At 37.0% G+C, this 22,756-nt stretch overlaps 1 protein-coding gene across 2 annotated transcripts in view; it reads left to right on the forward strand.

The window, feature by feature from the left end:
* The first annotated feature begins 636 nt into the window (after positions 1-636).
* LOC123508097 (3'-5' ssDNA/RNA exonuclease TatD-like) overlaps positions 637-22,756 on the forward strand; it is a 28,120-nt gene continuing 6,000 nt past the window's right edge. Inside the window, exons 1-5 of one of the 2 annotated variants that reach the window (XM_045261548.1) lie at positions 637-894; positions 6,646-6,825; positions 7,023-7,121; positions 20,024-20,184; positions 21,180-21,363. In XM_045261548.1, coding sequence (XP_045117483.1) covers positions 6,657-6,825; positions 7,023-7,121; positions 20,024-20,184; positions 21,180-21,363 — 613 coding nt within the window. In that variant the 5' untranslated portion in view covers positions 637-894; positions 6,646-6,656. Of the gene's footprint in view, positions 895-1,104; positions 1,252-6,645; positions 6,826-7,022; positions 7,122-20,023; positions 20,185-21,179; positions 21,364-22,756 lie in introns of those variants that run through there. The other variant, XM_045261549.1, reaches the window with a different exon arrangement.

The raw sequence follows: 22,756 nt of genomic DNA on the forward strand, positions 1-22,756 counted from the left end.
TGAGTGACAATGCTACTGTATAACTTTCATGCATAGTTACTGGTGTCATAAAGTGCCAGGAAGCTTGATATGCTTTTTATGTAGACGAGAAGAGGAAACGAAACAAAAAATATATAACACTGATCGACTTATTTTTATTATCCTTGAAATGACGAAAATCGACCCTACATGAACCAATAGCTCTGCAGTGACTTTAAAGTTGGCAACTAATCCCGTAGAATATATCTGTGAATCATATTATGCTGTCGATGCAGAGAATTGTGTTAATTCAAGTACGTCTTAGATTTTAATCAACTCATTGTTTTGGTTTATGGACTCCTGGACTCCAAGTGATGAGATGAGATGAGATGCCAGGAGAGAACTTGGCGGCGACTCGTGATCCCTTCACACAAAACTTCTTGTTGATCTTATTTTGTTTGTGGTGCCGCCCTTAAAAGATACCACCATGCATTAAACATTTGCTTTAACCGTACCTTCTTTCCCTTGTTGGATTACTATGTTCTCCTTAAACAACAAGGTAATCTGCAATACATCCAACCCTGTGATTGATGTAGTGGTTATAATTGACTGGACGCAGTTTTCTTTGAATAAAGGCGATGCTCTTTTGTTTTGGCTAAGTAAGGTTATTAGCAGACCTTCTCCTTTATAACTACGGTGAGGAAACGTCAGAGAACCTGGACGTGTGGGAAGTATTTAGCCGTATTTAAGTCCTGTGTGTGCTGCCGTGCCCGAGTCTAGGTCACCTGGTGGAGAACGAAGTCCCACAACAACACTTGAGACATTCCACCGCTTAGATAAACACGTCCAGGGCTGAAAATGGTATATATTCTTGGAGATCGTCTGCAGTGTTGAGGAGAAACCACTACTTTACAGCTCAAGGAAAGGAACAGAAAGGTAAGTTACGTATCTGAATCATGTGTTAGCTGATATATTCTTGTTAGTGTGGCATGGAAATTATTATCTCTTTACCGATTTTAGCCGTTTCGCTTATTTCATTTTAGCCTAAATAAGTGTGTGGACTCATTATGTCTGACGTAAGTGTACCCAACCCTCCCGTCAGTGAATGTAGGTTGCCAACACCCTAATTGGGCACACTGGGTAAAGTTGACCCCGTGCTGGTGATTGTATGTACCAGCGGTGTCAGTGGTGGTTTGGCGGTAGGTGTCAGCAGTGCTGCGTGATGGAAGGAGAGCGTCACGGAGAAGTGTTGAGGTGTGGCTGTGTGTGGAAGGAACCCCATTTTGTTAAGAGGTATTATTTTCATACTCACCATTACCGATACTTGCGATTTTTCAGGCACTCCATGATGTAGATTAATTGTTGCTCTCATTTTACTCCATTTGGTTGATGTGTCTTTGAGAGAAACTTGATTTTAGATGAAGTGGAGTGGTGGTCACAAACCAATTGAGAGCCCAACAGAGAACAGACAATGATAAAACCGCTCTCTTACACTATGGCAACATTTCTGTATTTCTTCATTAGTGCACAACTTGTTGGGATAACATGATAGAGAAGCAGATATGTACCATATGTAACACTTGTCATAGTGAGGGCTTCATTCTCTGGACACCCCCAGGGTCATATTAAATGTCTCACTCATCATTAGTTGGGTAAAGTAATAGCATTTACTTACCTGTGTTGTCACATTCAACTCTTATGAAGATCAAAGTAATTAGAAGCATCACAAAACAATGTAAGTGACTGGAATTCATCAGAGTTGCTGTGAATTTTTTTACATGCTTTGCATGTAAATTTTATGATGAACTATGTGGCCAGTTGGATATTTAAAACATCTATAAAGTTATGTTGGGTTAGTTCAGTTTGTTAGCAGTGTATAGGAAAGAAAAACAAGAACAGTGACACATTAGGTACTCTTGAAGGATTAACACTACATTATTGTGGTACAGGCTGACCTTAACATAACTGAAAATGATCCTAGTATCATGTGCAACTTGAATAGATGCTGTTTCAATAAAAAGAAGTCAGCATTCCAAATGATAGTGTACCATTAATTAGTAATGTGAAAATTATGAACTTCATAGATTTGGGAATGTGACCGATCTGAAAATAAGTGATTTCATCTTACCAGCCACAATCAAATATATACTTGAAAATAATTTGCTATCCCCCCAAAAAATGCTAGCTAGAAGAAAATTGTAAATAACTATTCATCCTGTAAGTTACTGATTTCACCACAAGTTGAACGTGAATAATAGATATACTTGTTTATGCATGCACTGATATCTGACACAATTAAGTTTGTGCAATGTGCCATATTTGTATATCAGATCAATTTTTATAAGAATGTTAGTGAAGAAATAAAGGGTTGTATGCCTGGACCCGTCCAGACCACCTCTATTTTTTTTTTTTCTACAGTTGAATTCTTAGGTTTCCCAAAGCACTAAACTAAAGGCCATTTCTTCCTATTTTAAAACACTACTTACCTACCCGTGCCATCTTGAAAATGAGCCTCATAACTAAATGGTGTTCAGAGTTAGTAGTACAGGTAACTCTTGATTTACGCAATAGATGCGTTACAAGAGGCATCGCGTATAGAGCAACCCCGCTTAACGAAGGGGTTACGTTCCTAAAAAAAACCTTCGTTAAGAGTACCAATTATAACAAGTTTAACCCCTGACTTGAGCTTCCATTGAAAGTAAACAAAGCGAGAGTGCATCATAGTACAGTAAAAGGTTTAATGAAAGTAAGAATTATGAAGTTAAACATTAATGCAGTTTAATTTAAGACTAAGTCATTATAATGTACACTAATGTATGTATGTAAGTAACTTTATAATGTTGATGGTCTTAAATTTATGAAGGGAGGGAAAGTGGAGCGGGAAAGACGCTAGCTGGCAACCTGTGGAATGTAAATAAAGGGCGCATCATTGTACCGCATACAAAACTTATGTACCACATTTCCACAAGGCTTTCCATTTTACCCATTGCAGAGTCACGAGTTCAGGTGGTTCTTTTAGCTTGCAAGGAAGATATGATCTCATCAGCCTTCTTAACAGAGTCTGCTGACTTGAAAATGGTAGACAGTAGATGGAGTCAAGCCATGGTGGGAAGCAATGCTATTAGCTTTCTCGCTTCTCGTGTCTGTGAGTAATTTCTAGCTTCACTTCGAGAGTAAGGGACTTCCTGGTCTTCTTAGCAATACTAGGCGACATTGCAGGGCGTTTTGGTGGCATGTAGAGTGAGGGAAGACGAGCTGCTGCTGACGCTGTTATTGTTTTGAACTACGGGAGTAAGTGGTGCGTGTTTTGTCCACAAGAGGCGCTGGTGTATTCAAAAGTCTGTTGGCTTGCGTGATACTGCGGGGCTTTCAAACTTGGAAAAAATTACCTGGATAAAATTTTGTTAAAGTGAGTTTGTTGTTTGTTAAACAAGCAGATGGTAATAAAAGGAAACCTTCGTTGTAGCGAAATTTCGTTGTGTGAACCTTCGTTAAGCGGGGCTTGCCTGTATATCAAAATTCACGTAAAACAAACATGTAATTCTCATAAGGAACAATAGATAATAGGGGGGATGCGGGATGTAGTCCAAAAAATTTCGTACAAAATGCTCTATTTATTTGGCTAAATTAACATGTTTTTATTAATTACCATTCTAAATACTAGAAGTGTATTTAAAGTAAAGGGAAAAGCAAGAAATAATAAGAGAAAACAACAAAACAAAGAATACGTAAACACAACACTCACTGCGTCACTACCTTCACCACTCACACCACAGTCAGTCACCATCTTCTTCTGAGCTTTACCACTTCATAAAAAATCCACTTATCTAAAATAACCCAACATGCAGAAGAAGATGAAGGACATTTTGGGCCATCTTGGTGAATTATAGGCAGATTGAAGAGATTCCATCTGTTCTCATTGCTGGCAGACTGCAAATGAGGCACGAGAAGAGCAGAGCTCCCACCTATCGGCTAGCTGCGGAACTCTCTGGTGTGCAGTTTGAAATTGCATCTGGCGCTCAGTTTGAGAATGCAGTTGGGCCAAATCGCGTATAAGCAAACTGATCGTGCAAATTAAATTAATTATAATATTTTTTCAGTTGCATTATAACAAAAACGCGTAAATCAAACATGCATAAATCGAGAGTTACCTGTACAGTGTAGATAAACTAAAAGATTAAATAAAGTCAGAATACACTCATGCTTATTTTTATTTGCTGCTAACTACACCATTACAAATTCGTTACAGATAAAACTCAAAGATGAAGCATATGTCACTAAATGCCTCTTGTAGGTGGTTTGACTGGAATTAGTGGCCAACTGTCATATTAGTGAGTCGAAACCCTGTCATAAGTCCAGAATAAATATAATATTGTAACTAATGCATAGTATTTTTTTTTTTTTTTTTTCCTTTTACGGTAAGGCCTATAGCGCCTGTAGGCACTCTTGAAGAGTGTATGGGAAGCGCTGTTAAGCTTCCGCCCATTAGTGGCGCAGACAGTTTTATTTATATATAGTGGTACCCGTATTAGGGCCTATATCACCCCCGAAGCTCATCTTGGGTGTAACCACCTAGAACCTGGGTATCATGGTGAGATGTAGGTAACTTTAAACCACTTGACAAATGGCAAAGTGTTTAAGGCTGTACGTGGTGGGATTCGAACCTACGTGTGGACGTCTGCCCAATCCCACGCTCACCACCTTATCCACTATGCCACTGCCTCCCTGATAGTTTATATTTTGTATGTACCAAAGTGTGAGTCATAAGTTTTAAAATATTGCACCTGTTGAGATCGTGGTGCATGCTGTGTGTCTTTTGTATAGGTTTATAAAAGATTGGTGGATGAGTGAGATTCAGATACACACTCAGGCACTCTCAGCACCACCATTACTAGAGTTCACATTAATACTGAGACCAGCATTAACCACTTGGCACCACTACTACTCACACTACCTACACCAGATCCCATCTAAGACAGTTAAGTTCAGGCTAAGGTGCTTCAGCTTGGGCTAAGTTCGCAGTGGCACCCACTAACCACTGTATGTGGTTTAAACAGTTGCACCCTTTTTTTTTTTTTTTTTTATATATACTCTGTCTCCACTTACATGGAATTGATTACTATGCAAGTTGGGACATCTATATTGATGGATCATATTAATTGAATTGTATTATGTATAAGTGTATCATATATCAAGGTATGCCTGTGAGCATAAAATACATTGAATTTTTTATAATTGTCTTTGTATTGTAGATAGGCTAGATGCATATTGACTTGTATAATATTATAATGGTAAAGTTTTTAATACTTACCCTTGGCAAGTGAGAAATGATATTTACTTATCAAAGTGATTAAAATACTAGCATATTGACTTGTATAATATTAGAGGTAAAGTTTTTAATACTTGCCCTTGGCAAGTGAGAAATGATATTTACTTACCAAAGTGATTAAAATACTAGCAATGTTTAGGCCTGGATGTCAGTCTAATGCCACTCATTTATAAATAAACTTTTCTCTCCGTAAATTCATAAAATTGTATGTTCAGTCATTAAAATGATATGTTGTTTGTATATATTCAACTAATTTAGATTTTATCATAAAAGGTTGATGTGTGCATAGCTAGATATTATAGGAGACAAGTAAAACAACATCAAATTGTGTTTCATAGAAATTTTGTTTTACAAATTTACTTGGTGTTGAACATAGTTATTTTGAAGTAGTCATTTTAATTCTAGAGGAGCTCCTTTGCATTATGTACCCACATTTTTATGATTAGAGTAATAAAATGTTGTACACATACCATGGATACTCTCACCAGTCAAGTACTATTCCAGTCAGTGAAGTTCATGAAGTAAGTGTTTTTGTGTATTACATTATTTTCTTTTAGTAAGAAACTTATATTTTATTCCTTTCATATTAGTTTTCTGAGAAGTGTGTCCTGCTGTACCTGATGTTAATGTGAGTGTGTGTAGGAGGATAAAAGGATAATAAGTGTACAGGAGTAGATTATTGTAAAAACATATCTGCCTGAGGTAATTTTTTTTCCAGGCACCCAGTTCAAATTCTGAAGTGCTAAAAGAGACACTTAGATGTGAGAATAAGATGAAGGAGAATATTTGTAAGTGTGATTACAAATGAGAGTAAGTGCATCACCTTGTCTTGGCTACCCACCTTTGCAATGTATCAATTTGGTATGAAGATCTACTATGAAGTAACTGACAAATATTTGTGTTTAGTTGTTTTGATATTGTAACATTTTTTTTCTATCATATCTTGAATAGCATCAGCTTTGCATTCATCTGATATAACCAAACACTTAGATATTTCATGTTAATTTCCATGGTTCTTATTGTTTGTATTGAATATTGATTTATTCAATTCATATATTTTTTGTTTTTCTTTGGAAAGTATAATTGAGCACATCCATTTATTAGTTTTGATGTGTTGTTATTGTTGCTGTTATTATTTTATTTTCATAATTCACACTGGCCTTTGATTTTCACTGTTTACCTTCAAATGTTGACTTACTTGTTTTGCACACTGTGGCAGATATTATCAATGACAACTTCTACAGTATTCTGTTTATGGCTGTAAAAAAACATTTAAGAAATAGTTTGGTTGTCAGGAAAGTTTGATGGTGATGTAACACACATAACTCAGTGAATCATCAGTCTCTTCCTCCTTTCAGCTAGTGTAGCAATGGCTAAGAGCATCACCAAGGAGGGGGACGCCTTGGATGGTCTGGAGGGTGACATGGGGGCTCTCCACACCTCTGAGAATTACATCATTGTTGACATCGGAGCAAACCTCACCAACAAGAAGTTCACCAGGGACCTAGACTCTGTGGTGGGCAGAGCTCGAGATGCAGGTGAGAGGCTGTTGTGCATTTTTAAAATTCAGATGATCATGAAAAAGCTTGAGCACATTGCATTCACCTTGAACACATTGAAAGCACATGCTCTTGATAGCAGTGATAAATTGATTTTGTGACACAAAATTAGTTTAGTAGAAATTTAAAAAACTTTTGTGAATTGGAAGATATAAACTGTAAATTGGATATTGCAGGAGTTCACAAGATCATGGTAACGGGCACGACAGTACAGAGCAGCAAGGAAGCACTTCGCCTGACTCGCCTCTTCCCAGAAACTCTGTACTCAACTGCAGGTCGGTCTCCAGGCTAATTGCAGTTTTAAGATTGTGGCTCATTTTTTGTTTTATGAAAATGGGAGAGAGTAACTTAGGTTGGGGACCTGCTCACAAACCGTGTTACATTTATATTAATGATCTTAGTAATCGTGTCACAGTAAGCTAACACAAATTCTTTAAACAATATTGCATGTAAAGAATGAAAATGCTTTAACATGTAGGAAGCCAGGCAGTAAATGCATAATTTTATTGAATATTAATGAAAAGATAGAAATTAGCATTTTGTGGGTCACTTTCTTCTGTTTTGCTTGTGTATGGATTGAATGTTGTTAAAGGCCATAAAACAAATCATGAATCACTAACATCATGCTTGAATTTGAAGATTCGTTAGTAATGTTAACCTCTGGATTTTAACATTTTCTCTCATATATAAACTTCACATTTTATTATAATGCAGCTTTTTATGCCTAACTAGCAATACTGAAATTCATAAAGATAAAATTAACCTTAGTGTGGAGAGTAAACAACTTGTGCTTGTCTACTATTTCTAGCCATGCATAATTAATGCTTGTTTGACATAATTCCCCTACATATCCAGCTCACTATGGACATAGAGAGAGAGAGAGAGAGAGAGAGAGAGAGAGAGAGAGAGAGAGAGATTCCTTTGTACACATTCCAAGAGTGCATCCTTCCAATCCTAACATTTTTCTTACAAGCCACTATAGTAGAGGTAGAGGGAAGAATGAAGATGTTAATGGAGGAGGAAGGAGTTATTGAAGGAGGGGCAGTGAGGTAGAGGAAGAGGGAGACAATAGAAGCAGCCAGGGATGAGGGAACATGAGGTAGGTGGAGTTCTTACACTTTCTCTTCAGCTAATGTTTAGATGTTTAGTTGAATGTCTCAATGTCTCAAAACTTAGTTATAAAGTACTCAGCTTTGTCAATTTCAGTTATGTATAATCATGATTTATGACAACAAAAGAAAATTAAGCTATGAATACAATAAATGTCGTCTGTTATTGCATTGGCAGTTTTAATAGATGGCACTGTGAAGAAATATTCTGAAGGTGTTTTCAAATGTTTAATGTAGATCTGTCACCATGGAAGAATCATTCTTCATGACACGTTTAAGTGTGCTAAGTGAAATTTAAAACATTGACTTTATTGACCTAAAGATGTAATCAGGTAAAGGTGCAATATTCTAGTACTTCTAAATCAGCTTTGATTTTATTTGTCATGAAATGTCAGACCACAATTCCTTTTCAGGAAGAATCTATCATTTACAAATTATATAAGTAAACAAATTTGAGTTAGGTGTTAGGGATGAAGTATGTAATTACGTATGTATTAGATCAGTAGTTCCCAAACTTTTCCTGAACAAGTACCACTTGGAGGTTCTGTACAGTCTTTATACCACCTGGTTCCAGAAAACTCAATTCCATCAAGTATCAATTTATTCACATGTAGAATTCACAAATGAACTAACAACAAAGAACAACTCAATTTAATGAGAGGATGCATCTGTTTCTTTTCCACCAGCTGATCAATGCCAGATTATTTTGTGTAAGGCAATGATAATTTTTCTGAGAAATTAATGAATTTGATTTGACTAGAAATTCCATGTCATCTCAAAATTGCTCACGAACCACCTGGAAAGATAGTGATAAGCATACCACAGGCTGAGAACTACCATTCTAGATGATTAAGTGAGCATATAAGGAGTTTCTTGAAGGTCACAATGTCACTAGTCACTTTATAGATTAGCTCATGAAGCTAGAAAATACTTTGCTTATTTAGTAATATTATGTGCTTTGTAATTTTCAAGATGTTCTTTTAGTTGAATTAGTTGCTATTGTAGATATGCATGGTTGCTGTAACTGAAGGAGTTAAATATTTGCCAGATCATAACTAACAAGAGAGTCTCAATGAGTAAAGTGTGAAATGGGGTATTTGTGAAATCAGCAGTCATAAGATGTCACATGGCAGTTAAGAGATATCTGATCCAACCAAGATATTTACTATCATGATTTTTCTCTCAACTATGAAGCTATATGGTATCGTATCATTATGTACAATTGAAGTAGTTTAATAGTGTCTTAGTAGCACACTGGAAACTGTGTACGTACCACGATATATCTGTTGAAACCAGAGCTAGAATGTTTAACATCTGGCAATTATATTTACATTGTTCTTACTATTATAAATAAGATTAAACTAATATTGTGTTGTCCACTCGTTTAGAATAATTATTAGTGTGCACTATTCAGTTAGAAAAGTACTCGTTTAGAGTGTATTAGTCTATTTTGATGAATATCAAAGCGAGGCAATTCTTGCTATTTAAGAATTAGCAGGAAATTATCCCTAATCCAAGACCAGCTGCCACTAGCAGGGTGGGCTGTGTAAATGGTAAAGGGTAAATGACAGCAAGCTGGGAACGCAGGATCACACAGTGTGTGTGGAAGCAGGGACACTGAAGCATGAAGTGACCAATGATGTGAGTGACAGCAGACATCTGTCACTAAGGTGATGAGATCCTCCTCGGATGAAATCCTAACATATATAAGTCATATCTGATCTTCCTTGACGGACGGTCTCTGAGCTCAGATATCCACTGTTGAACTATTCAGTATTATCAACATTAAATTTACAACAGAAGAGAAGTTGATGCTTAAAACATATATTTATTTTTCATATTCTAATGTGAATCAAATATCTAGAAAGGCCTGACAGTGCTGATCTTGCATTTATGTTGTTTATAAACACCAGAAAGGATGAGATGAGAGTGCTAGTTTTGCCAATTTTGCCTTAATTTCTCATGGAAATACATTAGGGAAATGTTTTCTCAAGCTATATATTTTTTTGCAAAGCTTTTTCATTATCCAACTAATGCATAATGTTACGTTGACACATAACTGCTTTTATAACCTTAGATTGATTACGGTAAGGATCAACCAATTTTTCGCACGGTTATTTCGTAACTTGTAAAGCCATCTAGCAGTTGAGCTTCACAAATACCCCATTGGAAGAGAAAGAAACAAAATGGTAAATATTAGTTGATTATTGTGTCATTGCTAGTACAGGCAATCCCTGCTTAACGAACGGGTTACGTTCCTAAAAAAACTTTTGTTAAGTGAATTTTCATTAAGTGAACCAATTATAACAAGTTTGACCCCTGACTTGAACTTCCATTGAGAGTAAATAAAGCGAGTGTGCATCATAGTACAGTGAAAAGTTTGATGAAAGTAAAAATTATGAAGTTAAACATTTAGGCAGTTTAATTAAAGTCATTATAATGTACACTAATGTATGTATGTACATAACTTTATAATGTTGATGATCTTAAATTTATGAAGGAAGGGAGAGTGAAACGGGAAAGACACTAACCGGCAACCTGTGGAAACAAAGGGCACATCATTGTACAGCATACAAAACTTATGTACCACATTTCCACAAAGCTTTCCATTTTATCCATTGCAGAGTCACGAGTTAAGGTGGTTCTTTTAGCTTGCAAGGAAGATACAGTCTCACCAGCCTTCTTAATAGAGTCTGCTGACTTGAAAATAATAGAGACAGTAGATGGAGTCAAGCCATGGTGGCGAACAATGCTATTAGTTTTCTCGCCTCTCATGTCTGTGAATTTCCAGCTTCACTTCGAGAGTAAGACTTCCTGGTCTTCTTAGCAACGCTAGGCGACATTGCAGGGCATTTTTGTGGCATATTGAGTGAGGGAAGACGAGCTGCTGCTGATGTTGTTATTGTTTTGAACTAGAGGGAGTGAGTGGTGCGCGTTTTGTACACGAGAGGCGCTGGTGTATTCAAAAGCCTGTCGGCTTGCGTGATATGGTGGGGCTTTCAAACTTGGAAAAAATTACCTGGATAAAATTTCGTTAAAGCGAGTTTGGTGTTCGTTAAATGAGCAGATGGTAGTAAAAGGAAACATTTGTTGTAGTGAAATTTCGTTGTGTGAACCTTCGTTAAGCGGGGGTTGCCTCTACATACAAGTTATTGGTTTTGAAAATTGAATATATTTTGAAAGCTTCTGGTTGGAATTCTTGAATGTATTATGAAAATTTAAATAAAATTCTTAGAAATGTAATATTCGTAGCTGTGTGTGTGTGTGTGTGTGTGTGTATTTACCTATTTGTATTTACCTATTTGTGTATTACAGGACCCGAGCTAAGCTCTCTGTGTCCTGTCTCCTTGTCCATTCCTGTCATATCTCTCTTTCATCTGATTGACACACACCGCGTCAACGACATCACAGCTCAGTTTATTCCACTTATCAATGCTACGATGCTGGAAACTGTATTTTCTCACTTCATTTAGACAGATGTCTTTTTATTAGCTTTTTTCCATGTCCTCGGAGATGATTACTTGTGGTCACCTTTATCAACTCTCTGTCCAGTATGTCAATCTTGTTCACCAATTTATACATAGTTATCATGTCTCCTCTTGTTCTTCTCTCTTCTAATGTGGTCAGCCCCAGCTTCCTCAGTCTTTCCTCATAGTCTAACTCCTGAGTCCTGGTACCATCCTTGTTGCCAGCCTCTGTACCCTTTCTACCTTCTTCACATTTTTCTTCATATGCGGTGACCAGACACAAGCTGCATATTCTAACTGGGGTCTTATTAAGGTACATAATATCTTCTTCATCATTCCTTCATCTAGGTAGTGGAATGCAAGGCCAATATTTTGAAGCATGTTATATGTTTTCCAAAAATCTTGTTAATGTGTTTCTCCGGTGACAAAGTGTTTTGCACGGTTACTCCTAAGTCTTTCTCCTCATTGGTCTCTTTAATTTTCTCATCACCCAGCCTGTAATCCCAGTTTGGTCTGTATCTACTTCTTCCCATTTTCATAACATGGGTCTTGTCTATATTAAATTCCATCTGCCACTCTACTCCACTCATATATTTTATCAAGATCTTCCTGTAACTTGTTACAATCTTCCACATTCTTTACTCTCCTCATAATTTTAGTATCGTCCACAAACATGTTCATGTAACTGTCAATTCCTACTGGCATATCATTAACATAAATCAAAAACATGATGGGACCAAGCACTGACCCTTGTGGAACTCCACTGGTTACCTTCTTCCACTCGGACTTCCTTCCTCTCACCACTGTTCTCATTTCTCTTCCCATTAAGTAATTTTCCATCCATTTTGCTAGTTTATCATTTACTCCTCCAATCTTCTTTAGTTTCCACATCAGTCTATTGTGTGGTACTTTATCAAAGGCCTTTCTCAAGTCCAGGTAGATAGCATCCACCCATCCCTCTCTATGTTGTAGTATGTCAGTCACTCTTGAATAAAAACATAATAAATTGGATACGCACGATCTTCCTTTTCTGAAACCAAACTGTCTTTCACTCAGAATGTTTTCACTTTCTAGATACTCACTCCACTTAGCTTTAATTACTTCTTCACATACCTTGCACAATATACTAGTCAACGATTCTGGTCTATAATTTAGCGGTTCCATTCTACTACCATTCTTATATATAGGCACAATGTCAGCTCTTTTCCACTCTCTTGGGACTAATCCTGTTCGTATGGAGGTTTCCACAATATCAAATACGGGGTTCAACAATTGATCCTTACATTCATTTAGCAACCTCCCAGATATGCCATCAGGCCCCATTGATTTATTAATATCCAGATTGCTTATAATTTTCCTTACATCTTCCTTAGTAACCATGATGTCCTGCATTTGCTTTATTTCTGTAGGTCTTCCTCCCATAAAATGCTCCTCCTTTGTAAACACTGCAAAAGTTGTCGTTCAAAGTTTTTTACCTTTACTATTTCCTCCCTTATATTTAGTTTTCCATTTATGAATTTGTAAAACATTTTTGGGTCACTATCACAGTTTTCCACCACCCTCTGTTCATATTCCTTCTGTGCTGTTCTCCTTACTTTGTAAACTTCTCTTGATAATACATCACTGTTTTTCTTAAGTTTCTTCCATGCCTTTTCTTTGTTCTTTTTTGCTTCTTCACAATTTCTATTAAACCACTGTTTATTATTTAAAGTCCTCTTTCTGTAATATGGCACAAACTTTTTCACAGCAGAGTTATACAAATCCATAAATTTATCGTATTTCAATTGCATATCCCTTTCCTGGTATACCACGGACCAGTCAATTTCATTAAAGAATTCCCTTATATGGTTATAATTTGCCCTGATATAATTTAATTTTTCCTCCTGCGTTCCACAATCTTATTCGTGCTTAATTCCGTATCCAGCTCAAAGCTTAGGACATCATGATCGCTTCTCCCAAGGGACATTTATGTTCAATTTCCTCTTTTAGAGATGCCCTGGTAAATACCAAATCCAACCTTGCTGCAACATCTTGTCCCCTGCACCTTGTTGGTGATCTCACCCACTGTGTCATCAAGTTATTTGTTGCTACCTTTAACAATTCCTCTGCCCACTCACCACCGTTCACCACTTCGTAGTCTTCCCACACTATTTCTTTGCAATTAAAGTCTCCAACTATCATCACTATCCTTTCTGATGAGTTCTTGCTTCATTCTGTCTAGAGTATTTCTCATCACCATTTGGTACTGTTCATATTCCCAAGCACTGGTTCTGGGTGGTATGTATACTGTTATAATATTAATGTCCCTCTTGCCATCTGTTATAAGCATACTTATCACTTCCTCATTTCTCTTACTATAGTTCACCTCCTTCACTATCAGATCTTCCTTAGTAAGAACCATTATACCACCACCTCCTTTATTTTTCTATCATTTCTCCATACTTTGTAGTGTTTTACAACAAACCAGTCTAGCTTTATTTCGGCCTTAGCTTTGTTTCCACTACACACATTATGTCCGGTTCGTTATTTCTTAGGTAATCCATACATTCTAGCCTCTTAGACAGAAATCCATCTATATTCATGTAAGTCACTTGTATTCCATTCCTAGTCTCATTCTTCCATGTAATGTCTATTCCGTCTGTTTTATCCACCACTTCTTTAGCCTCCCATTTCTCATCCTCCAAAAAAACTTGGTCTTTTCCTCCTCTGTTCTTTCGTCATTCCTCTCTTTCACTTCAGTTACAAGCTCTTCATTTTCATTCGCTCATCCTGTGACATATTTCTTCTTATGTAAATTGTTTTGGTTTCCTCAGAGTCCTTAAGTTTCCAAGCCCTCCTCAACAAGGCCTCAGCTGCCACCTGAGACTTTAATTTCAATTTTAATGGTCTATTCTTGCCTTCCTCAAAAGCTCCCAATCTCACACTTTCTTCTACCTCAGCATATAGGTCCTCTTCCTCCACAGAGATCTTATTCAGTAAAGACTTAATCCTGTCATTTTCCTTATCCCTCCTATCCTGCCAGTTTCTGTTAGTTTCCTCCTCAATCCTGTTATGATCACACATTTTTCTTTTCAGCAATATCTCTCACCACATACTCATTTTCCTTTAGTGCCTTTACCATTTCACTCTGCGTAATCACTTTATTTTCCTCTTCCTGCTTTTTCACTATCTCCTAAAGGACCTTTGTACCTCCTGATGTTCATGGTTCACTTCTTTCATCCTGGCATCAATTAGATTAAGGCATTCCTCCTTCCTCAAGTCCCCTTCGGATATTTTCATCTCCATTTCTAGGAGTTTAGCCTTCATCTCTTCACATTGTTTCCTTAGTTGTTGGTTTTCCTTCTCCATCTCTACTTTTTCCTTCAATAGCTCTTTATTCGCTATCGTTAACAAATAGATCTCTTTTTTGAACGAATCATTCTCGGCTATAACTCTATCCAGTTTTTCTTTTATGGACAAAATGTTTAGGAACTTACTTTCCAGTGCCTGGATTCTTGCATCCATATCTAATTTCTCCAGTCCTCTTGGAGTAGTTACAAAACCTTCAAAATCCTTGGGTTGCTTAGGGGTAGCCGCCATGTTTGTTATTGTCAGCTGATTATGGCCAAAACAATCACCGCCCACACTCTTCTCTCAGGGACCACTCTCCATATCCCTCACTTTCAACACTATGCGACAATAGGATATCAACAGGACACTAACTCAGAGGTACCCGGCCCTGTAACACCATTGGTATTTTCACTTCTTCCCGTCCGCAGCTGGAGACGAGCCGTCCTCTCTCAGCGACGGCGACGGTGTGTGTGTGTGTGTGTGTGTGTGTGTGTGTGTGTGTGTGTGTGTGTGTGTGTGTGTAATTCACTGTTTGATCTGCTGCAGTCTCTGACGAGACAGCCAGACGTTACCCTATGGAATGAGCTCAGAGCTCATTATTTCCGATCTTGGGATAGGTCTGAGACCAGGCACACACCACACACCGGGACAACAATGTCACACCTCCTCGATTTACATCCCGTACCTACTCACTGCTAGGTGAACAGGGGCTACATGTGAAACGAGACACACCCAAATATCTTCACCCGTGTGTGTGTGTGTGTGTGTGTGTGTGTGTGTGTGTGTGTGTGTGTGTGTGTGTGTGTGTTTACCTAGTTGTATTGTACAGGGTTTGACCAGGGCTCATGGTGTCCTGTCTCCATATCTCCATTTATCTAATTTTTCTTTAAAGTTATGCTCACTATGTGCTGCAACAATTCCATTATCCAATGCATTCCATTTTTCCACCGTTCTTTGTGGAAAACTGTATTTTCCAACATCCTTCACACACTGCCTCATCCTGATCTTCTTTTCATGTTCTCTTGTTCTTCCGTCCTCTTCCGCCAACAGCACCAGGTCTTCTTTGTCTATTTTTTCAATATCATTTACTATCTTATACATTGTTATTAGGTCCCCACGTTCTCTTCTATCTTGTAAGGTTGGCAGTCCCATTTCCTTCAGTTGTTCTTCATATGTGAGGTCCTTTAATTCTGGCACCATCTTTGTAGCAATCTTCTGTATTCTTTCCAGTTTTCTTATATCTTTTTTAGAACTCAGAGACCATACCGCTGCTGCATATTCCAGCCTTGGGTGTATCATGCTTGTGATTATTTTTTTCATCATATCTTTATCTATGTAATGAAATGCCACTCTTATATTAGTCAACATCCCATATGACAGTCCAAATACAGTAAAAGCTCAATTAGTCGGACCTTATGGGGGAAAACCAGTCCGAGTAAGGTATTTGTCCGACTATGTGTGATAATGACCCATTTTTACCTTTTTTGTAACTTCACAATCATTCATTTTACACCCTCTACTGCAATTATTTGCAGTAGAGTGTCTTTCTTTTGCAGCATTCTTAATCTCAATCTCTCATACAGCAACCCCAAAGCACACCTGTTGCCGATGCCACTTCATTACAGTTTCCTCAAGTTTTTCCGATCTCATACTGCACTCGTTTTCTTTCTAACTCTGCTTTCTTATATTGGGTGCTTTCCCTATTATCATCACTTTCTGTGATGAATTCCAGTAGAGATTGCAGGAGCCAGTGAGTGTTATGGTGGCAAGTGGATGACTGGATGTAAACAAACCAAAGTCTGAACTCGAGAGCAGTTGTATCTCTTTTACTTCCCCATAAAAATATATTATTTCAAAAAATTATTTTGGCTGTTTTGTTTCCTATAGTTTGTTTTATGGTTTTTTAATGTGTTTTAAGTGAAAACAAGATGTTCTACTTAACATTTACGTATAAATTCCCTCTTTATTTTATGAATTTTAGATATAAAAAAAAAAATTCGGCCAAATTCGGCCGGGTATGTACAAAATCCGATTATTTGGGGTCCGACTAATTGAGCTTTTACTGTATCTTGTTTATGTGTTTATCAGGGCTCAGATATTCTTGTATGATCACTCCAAGATCTTTTTCCTCTTTAGTCTTTGTTATTTGCTCCTCTCCCATCAGATAGTTCCATACTGGTCTCCTCTTACTCTTTCCTAGTTCCATTATGTGACATTTCTTGGTATTAAACTCCAATTTCCACTTTTTGCTCCATTCATAGATCTTATTGAAATCTTCCTTTAGCAGTATACAGTCCTCTCTAGTTTTGATAACTTTTAGCAACTTTGCATTATCAGTGAATAAATTCATATAGCTGTTTACTCCAATGTGAATGCCGTTTACATAAACTTGAAACATAATGGGGCTTAACACTGACCCTTGTGGCACCCCGCTAGTTACTTTACTCCAAGATGAGTATGTATCTCTGATCACAGTTCTCATTTCTCTATCCTTCAAATAATCTCTTGTCCATTTGAGCAAGGTTCCACGCATTCCTCCTATGTTCTCTAGTTTCCAAAGAAGTCTTCCATGAGGGACTTTATCAAATGCCTTTTTAATGTCCAGGTATACTGTGTCTACCCATCCATCTCTGTTTTCAAGTCCTGCAATAACTCTCGAGTAGAAGCTTAATAAGTTTGATACACATGACTGCCCTGTCCTGAACCCAAATTGTTTGTTCAATATGATTTGCTCCTCTTCTAAAAATTTAACGCATTTTTCTTTGATAATTATTTCACATAACTTCCCTACGACGCTTGTAAGTGACACTGGTCTGTAGTTTAGTGGTTCAGTTGCCTTTCCTCCTTTAAATATCAGTTCTACATTGGCTCTCTTCCACTCTAGTGAAACTTTCCCTTCATTTATTGAGCTTTTGATTATTTCCCAAATTGGCTCCAATAATTGCACTTTTCATTCTTTTAACACCCAGCCTGATACTCCATCTGGCCCCATTGCTTTTCTGACTTCCAACTTGTCCAGTAATCTTCCAATATCCTTTTTATGAACTGTAATTTCCTGTAATCCTAGGCAATTCAATGTCCTATTAGGTTCTGTGAAGTCATCATCTTCAGTGAATACCGTTTTGAAGCTCTCATTCATTATTTCACACATTTATTTCTCTGTTTGGTATGTTTTTCCTTCTTTAATTATTTTTTCAATTGTTTCCTTATTCTTTGGTTTGCCGTTTATAAACTTGTAGAAAAGTTTGGGTTCATCCTTGCTTTTATCCACTATATCCTTCTCAAACTTTCTTCCTCTCTCCTTACTCTAATATATTCATTTCTAGTATCTTTGTACTGTGTGTGTGTGTGTGTTTCACTGTATGATCTGCTGCAGTCTCTGACGAGACAGCCAGACGTTACCCTACGGAACGAGCTCAGAGCTCATTATTTCCGATCTTCGGATAGGCCTGAGACCAGGCACACACCACACACTGGGACAACAAGGTCACAACTCCTCGATTTACATTCCGTACCTACTCACTGCTACCACTGTATCTACTGTATAATGAGGACTTACTGTACTAGAATATTGCACTTTTACCTGATTACATCTTTAGGCCAATAAAGTCAATGTTTTAAATTTTACTAAGCACACTTAAATCTCTCAGCCTTAGAACCAATTTGGTTGCGACTGTGAATCCTTTCTATTTTCCTTATATCTTTTTTATTATTTGGTGGCTAGATTAAGTGCAGCATATTCTACTTTAGGTTGAATCATATATTCTATTAACTTTTCCATCATCTCTTCATCTATGCAAGTAAATGCCCATATATTTTTCTTACTCATACGTTTCTCCAACTGTTTTGCTTATGTGTTTTTTTTTTGGTGATAAATTATCATTTATTGTAATACCCAGGTCTTTTTCTTTGGTTTCCAAATTTCTACTCCCATAGTGTAAGATATTGCCTGTCTTCTTTTACTTTTCCCTAGTTCCACCGATGCATTTTTTTTATGCATTAAATTCCATTTATCAACTCTTATCTTATTCAGATCTTTCTGTAACATTTCACAATCCATGTAATTTTTCACTCATTTCAGCAACTTTGCATCATCTGCAAATAAACTTGTATAACTGTCAATCTTATTTACCATATCATTAATATATACTTTGAACATTACAGGGGCCAGGACTGTTTTCTGTGGAACTCCGCTTATAATTCTATGCCATTTTGATTATTCACCCTTTATAACTGATCTCATTCCTCTGTTCTTTATGAAATCTGCCATCTAATCCAGTACTTTGCTCTGTAAATCCCCTATATTTTGAAGTTTCCATAACAATCTCTGATGGGGTACTTTAGACACAGTCAGCCTATCCATCCCTCTCCTGAGTTATATCAATTGCTCTATTGTAAAAACTCACAAAGTTTTGACACAAGATCTTCCACTTCTTAAACTAAATTGTCTTCTTGTCAATATATGTGATTCTTCTAAATATTCCATCCACTTGTCTTTAACAATCCTTTCAGATATTTTTGCAACCACACTTGTTAGGGGACATTGGTCTGTAGTTTAGTAGTTCTTCTTTATAACCCCCTTTAAAATTGGTACTATATTGGCTCTTTTCTGGTCTAGAGGAACTTACCTTCCTTTAAAGAACATACTATGATATTATGTAATATCTCTGCCAGTGGTTCACTACATTCCTTCAATATACAATTTGACACTCCATCCGGTCCCTTTTCATAATTTTCTTGATTTCTCGTATGTCCACATGAATCTCCCTGAACATCTTGTTTTTGTCCTATGTTCTTACTCCTTCAAACTTATTTTATTTGGTGAATACTGTTTGAAAGGACATGTTCATTAATTCAGCCTGCAATCATGTATGTAACACTATCAAATTTCAACTTATCAATTGATTGCTTGTTTTTGATGTGTGTGTGTATAAATGTGTTTGTGTGTTAGGGTACCTTATTTTGGCTTAACCTCTCTCATGGAATGGATGTCAGTCTGATGGGCAAATATAGACAGCAATGATGACAACAGTAAAAAGTAGTCATAATTTGCTGATTGACACTAGTGATGAATATAGACTAGATTTTGAGATTGTGATGATATTGTGTGGGCATTTAAATCTATAGTATATATCCAGTTTATTCACCTTTGTAATACATGCCTACAGATTTTGAAATGTTTATGGATACTGAGTCGTGGAAGAAGAGGCCACTTTAATCATCCTGATTTACTGCTGGTCCTGATAATCATCTAAACATTTCCACTTCCAGGTGTACACCCTCATGAAGCAAAGTCTTGGGATGAGGAAACAGAAGAGGCTCTTCGAGAAATACTGGCCAACCATGAAGTGGTGGCTGTGGGCGAGTGTGGACTGGACTTTAACCGAAACTTTTCCCCTCAAGAAACTCAGCTGGAGGTCTTCCATAAACAGGTGAGTTGTTGGGTTGGTCAAGTCTTGGGTTTGTTATGCTAGTACAAGTTGAGGTGACCTCAGCAAAGATGTTATTCTGAAAACTGTTGTGGCACATTAATGTGTCAAAAGATGATTATTTCAATAGTGTCAAAAGAAGATAATTTTTTTCTTTATTTTGAAATAATCAGTTTGGTGTCTGAAATGTAATGTTTACTACCTCAGGATCCATCCATTGTCATCAGCCAACCAGATTCAAGTTGTAGTGAATTTAATTGCTTTATTCATTTGTGTAATTGATAACTAGTTAATGTGGGATGATGAATGTCACTGAAAGTGGCATTATACACTATTCATACAACTGTTTCCTTATTACATTAGCATAATTCAACAAGTTAAACAATGATAATTAAAAATCTATCACAGAAATAAGTTTTTCATTTTGTTTTTTTTATATAATCAGTATTGAAATATAATCTACAATCACTTATGTGATTCTTGCACACACTCCCCCCAAAATTGTCCTTTTACATATAAAATGCATATATAATTTTTTTTTTTACATTAAGGCCTATAGCACCTGTAGGCACACTGGAAGAGTGTATGGGAAGTGCTGTTCAGCTTCCGCCCATTAGTGGCGTAGGCAATTTTATTTATAGTGGTACCCATATTAGGGCCCATATCACCACCCATGCTCATCTTGGGTGTAACCACCTAGAACTTGGGTAACTTTAAACCACTCGACAAATGGCAAAGTGTTTAAGGCTGTAAGTGGTGGGATTCAAACCTACGCATGGACGTCTGCCCGATCCCACGCTCACCACCTTAAATACTGTGCCACCGCCTCCCTAAAGTTGGCAAAAAACTGTTGTATTTCATGCATAATACCATATTGTGGATAAGGTAAAGAACATTATTCATTCTTCATGACATCTGACAAAATTATGGGAATGGCAAACATTGTGAAGTAGTTGACTTTTAAGTAGAGTTTTCCAAATGATCTTGAATATTTTCAGGTCTCTCTGGCCTGTAGCTTGAAGAAGCCCCTCTTTATACACGAACGAGATGCCCACAATGAGGTGCTGGAGGTGCTTAGGAAGTACAAGGATCGTCTTCCTCCTGTTGTGATCCACTGTTTCACTGGAGATGCTACCCAGGCTGCTGCATACCTCAAGGAAGGCTGTTATATTGGCCTTACAGGTAATGCTGCTGCAGATTTACTGTAATGACCAGAATAAATGAGTTCCAGAGAGAGAGAGAGAGAGAGAGAGAGAGAGAGAGAGAGAGAGAGAGAGAGAAATTGATTCAGATTCAGATTCTTTATTTTCCATCACAGTGGTTATATTACACTGATTACACTAATGATATAGACATATGGTATAATAAATATGGTAACAACCATGACAAACATACACATTTTATAAAAACAAGATCTAGAGTATGTAAATGTATACATGATTGCAGCATTATAATACTGCCAAGTCAATAAAATCATAAAAAACAAAGTAAGTAAATATATTGTACACTATATAACATCCACACTATAAAACTTTCAGAATCTAGTTTACTTATGTTAAAAGAAATTTCTTGAGCCTTTGCCTTAAAAGTGGAAGTGTAGGTGCCTGTGTGATGGAGGGTGGGAGAGTGTTCCACAGTTTGGAGACCTGTACAGCTGTACACCTGTCCCCCGTGTGTGTGTTTGTACGCGGCACACACAGCTGCTGACTCCGTCCAGTTTTACCATTAGTAATGGCTCGTCTACATTTAAAAGATATAAACCAGTCAGGATAAAAGCCTCTTAAAACTTTAAATGCAATTACACCTACGTCAAACAAACACTTCTGCTTTATCCTTAGCCATTCCAGTTCCCTGAAGACTGGGGATATATGGTCGTACTTCCTGACGCCTCCAAAAGCCACCCTTGCTGCAAAGTTCTGTAATTTCTGTACATCAGACATCAGCTTATCATTAGTAGTCCCCCATATCTTTATGCAATAATCTATGAGGCTTAAAACAAGTGTCTGTATAATAATAATTCTATTATGTCTGTCAAGCTTGTCACTTATTCTGCTGATATATATTAAAATACCCATTACTTTTTTATTAACTTCACTGATGTGGACGTCAAACAGCATATATCGATCAATGTAGACTCCCAAGTTTTTCACATGGTTACTTGGGTAGATTTTGTCACCATTAAAATTTATTGTTGTGTTGGGTGGAATGTTAGGACAACAGCTGACGATTTCCTATAAATATACATTGAGTTTTACTGGAATTGATCATCAATCCATTCTCAAGAAAATATTGTCTACATTTAACAAGAGTGTCCTCTGTATCTTTGATGAGATGATCAAGTTTATCAACATTGTTAGAATGTAAAACTGAGTATCATCAGCATATTTCACAATGAAACATTTGACATGTGAAGACAAATCATTAACGTAAATACCAAATAAAATTGGACCAAGTATAGAGCCTTCTGGGACCCCATAGTTAATAATGTTCTTTTTGTATATATTATTTTTGATTCGAATGGACATACTCCTATTATTTAGATAATTTTTGAACCAAAAATCGTCTATGTTTAGTA

The sequence above is a fragment of the Portunus trituberculatus genome, chromosome 24 (assembly GCF_017591435.1).
Source record: "Portunus trituberculatus isolate SZX2019 chromosome 24, ASM1759143v1, whole genome shotgun sequence".
In the NCBI taxonomy this organism is placed as follows: domain Eukaryota; kingdom Metazoa; phylum Arthropoda; class Malacostraca; order Decapoda; family Portunidae; genus Portunus; species Portunus trituberculatus.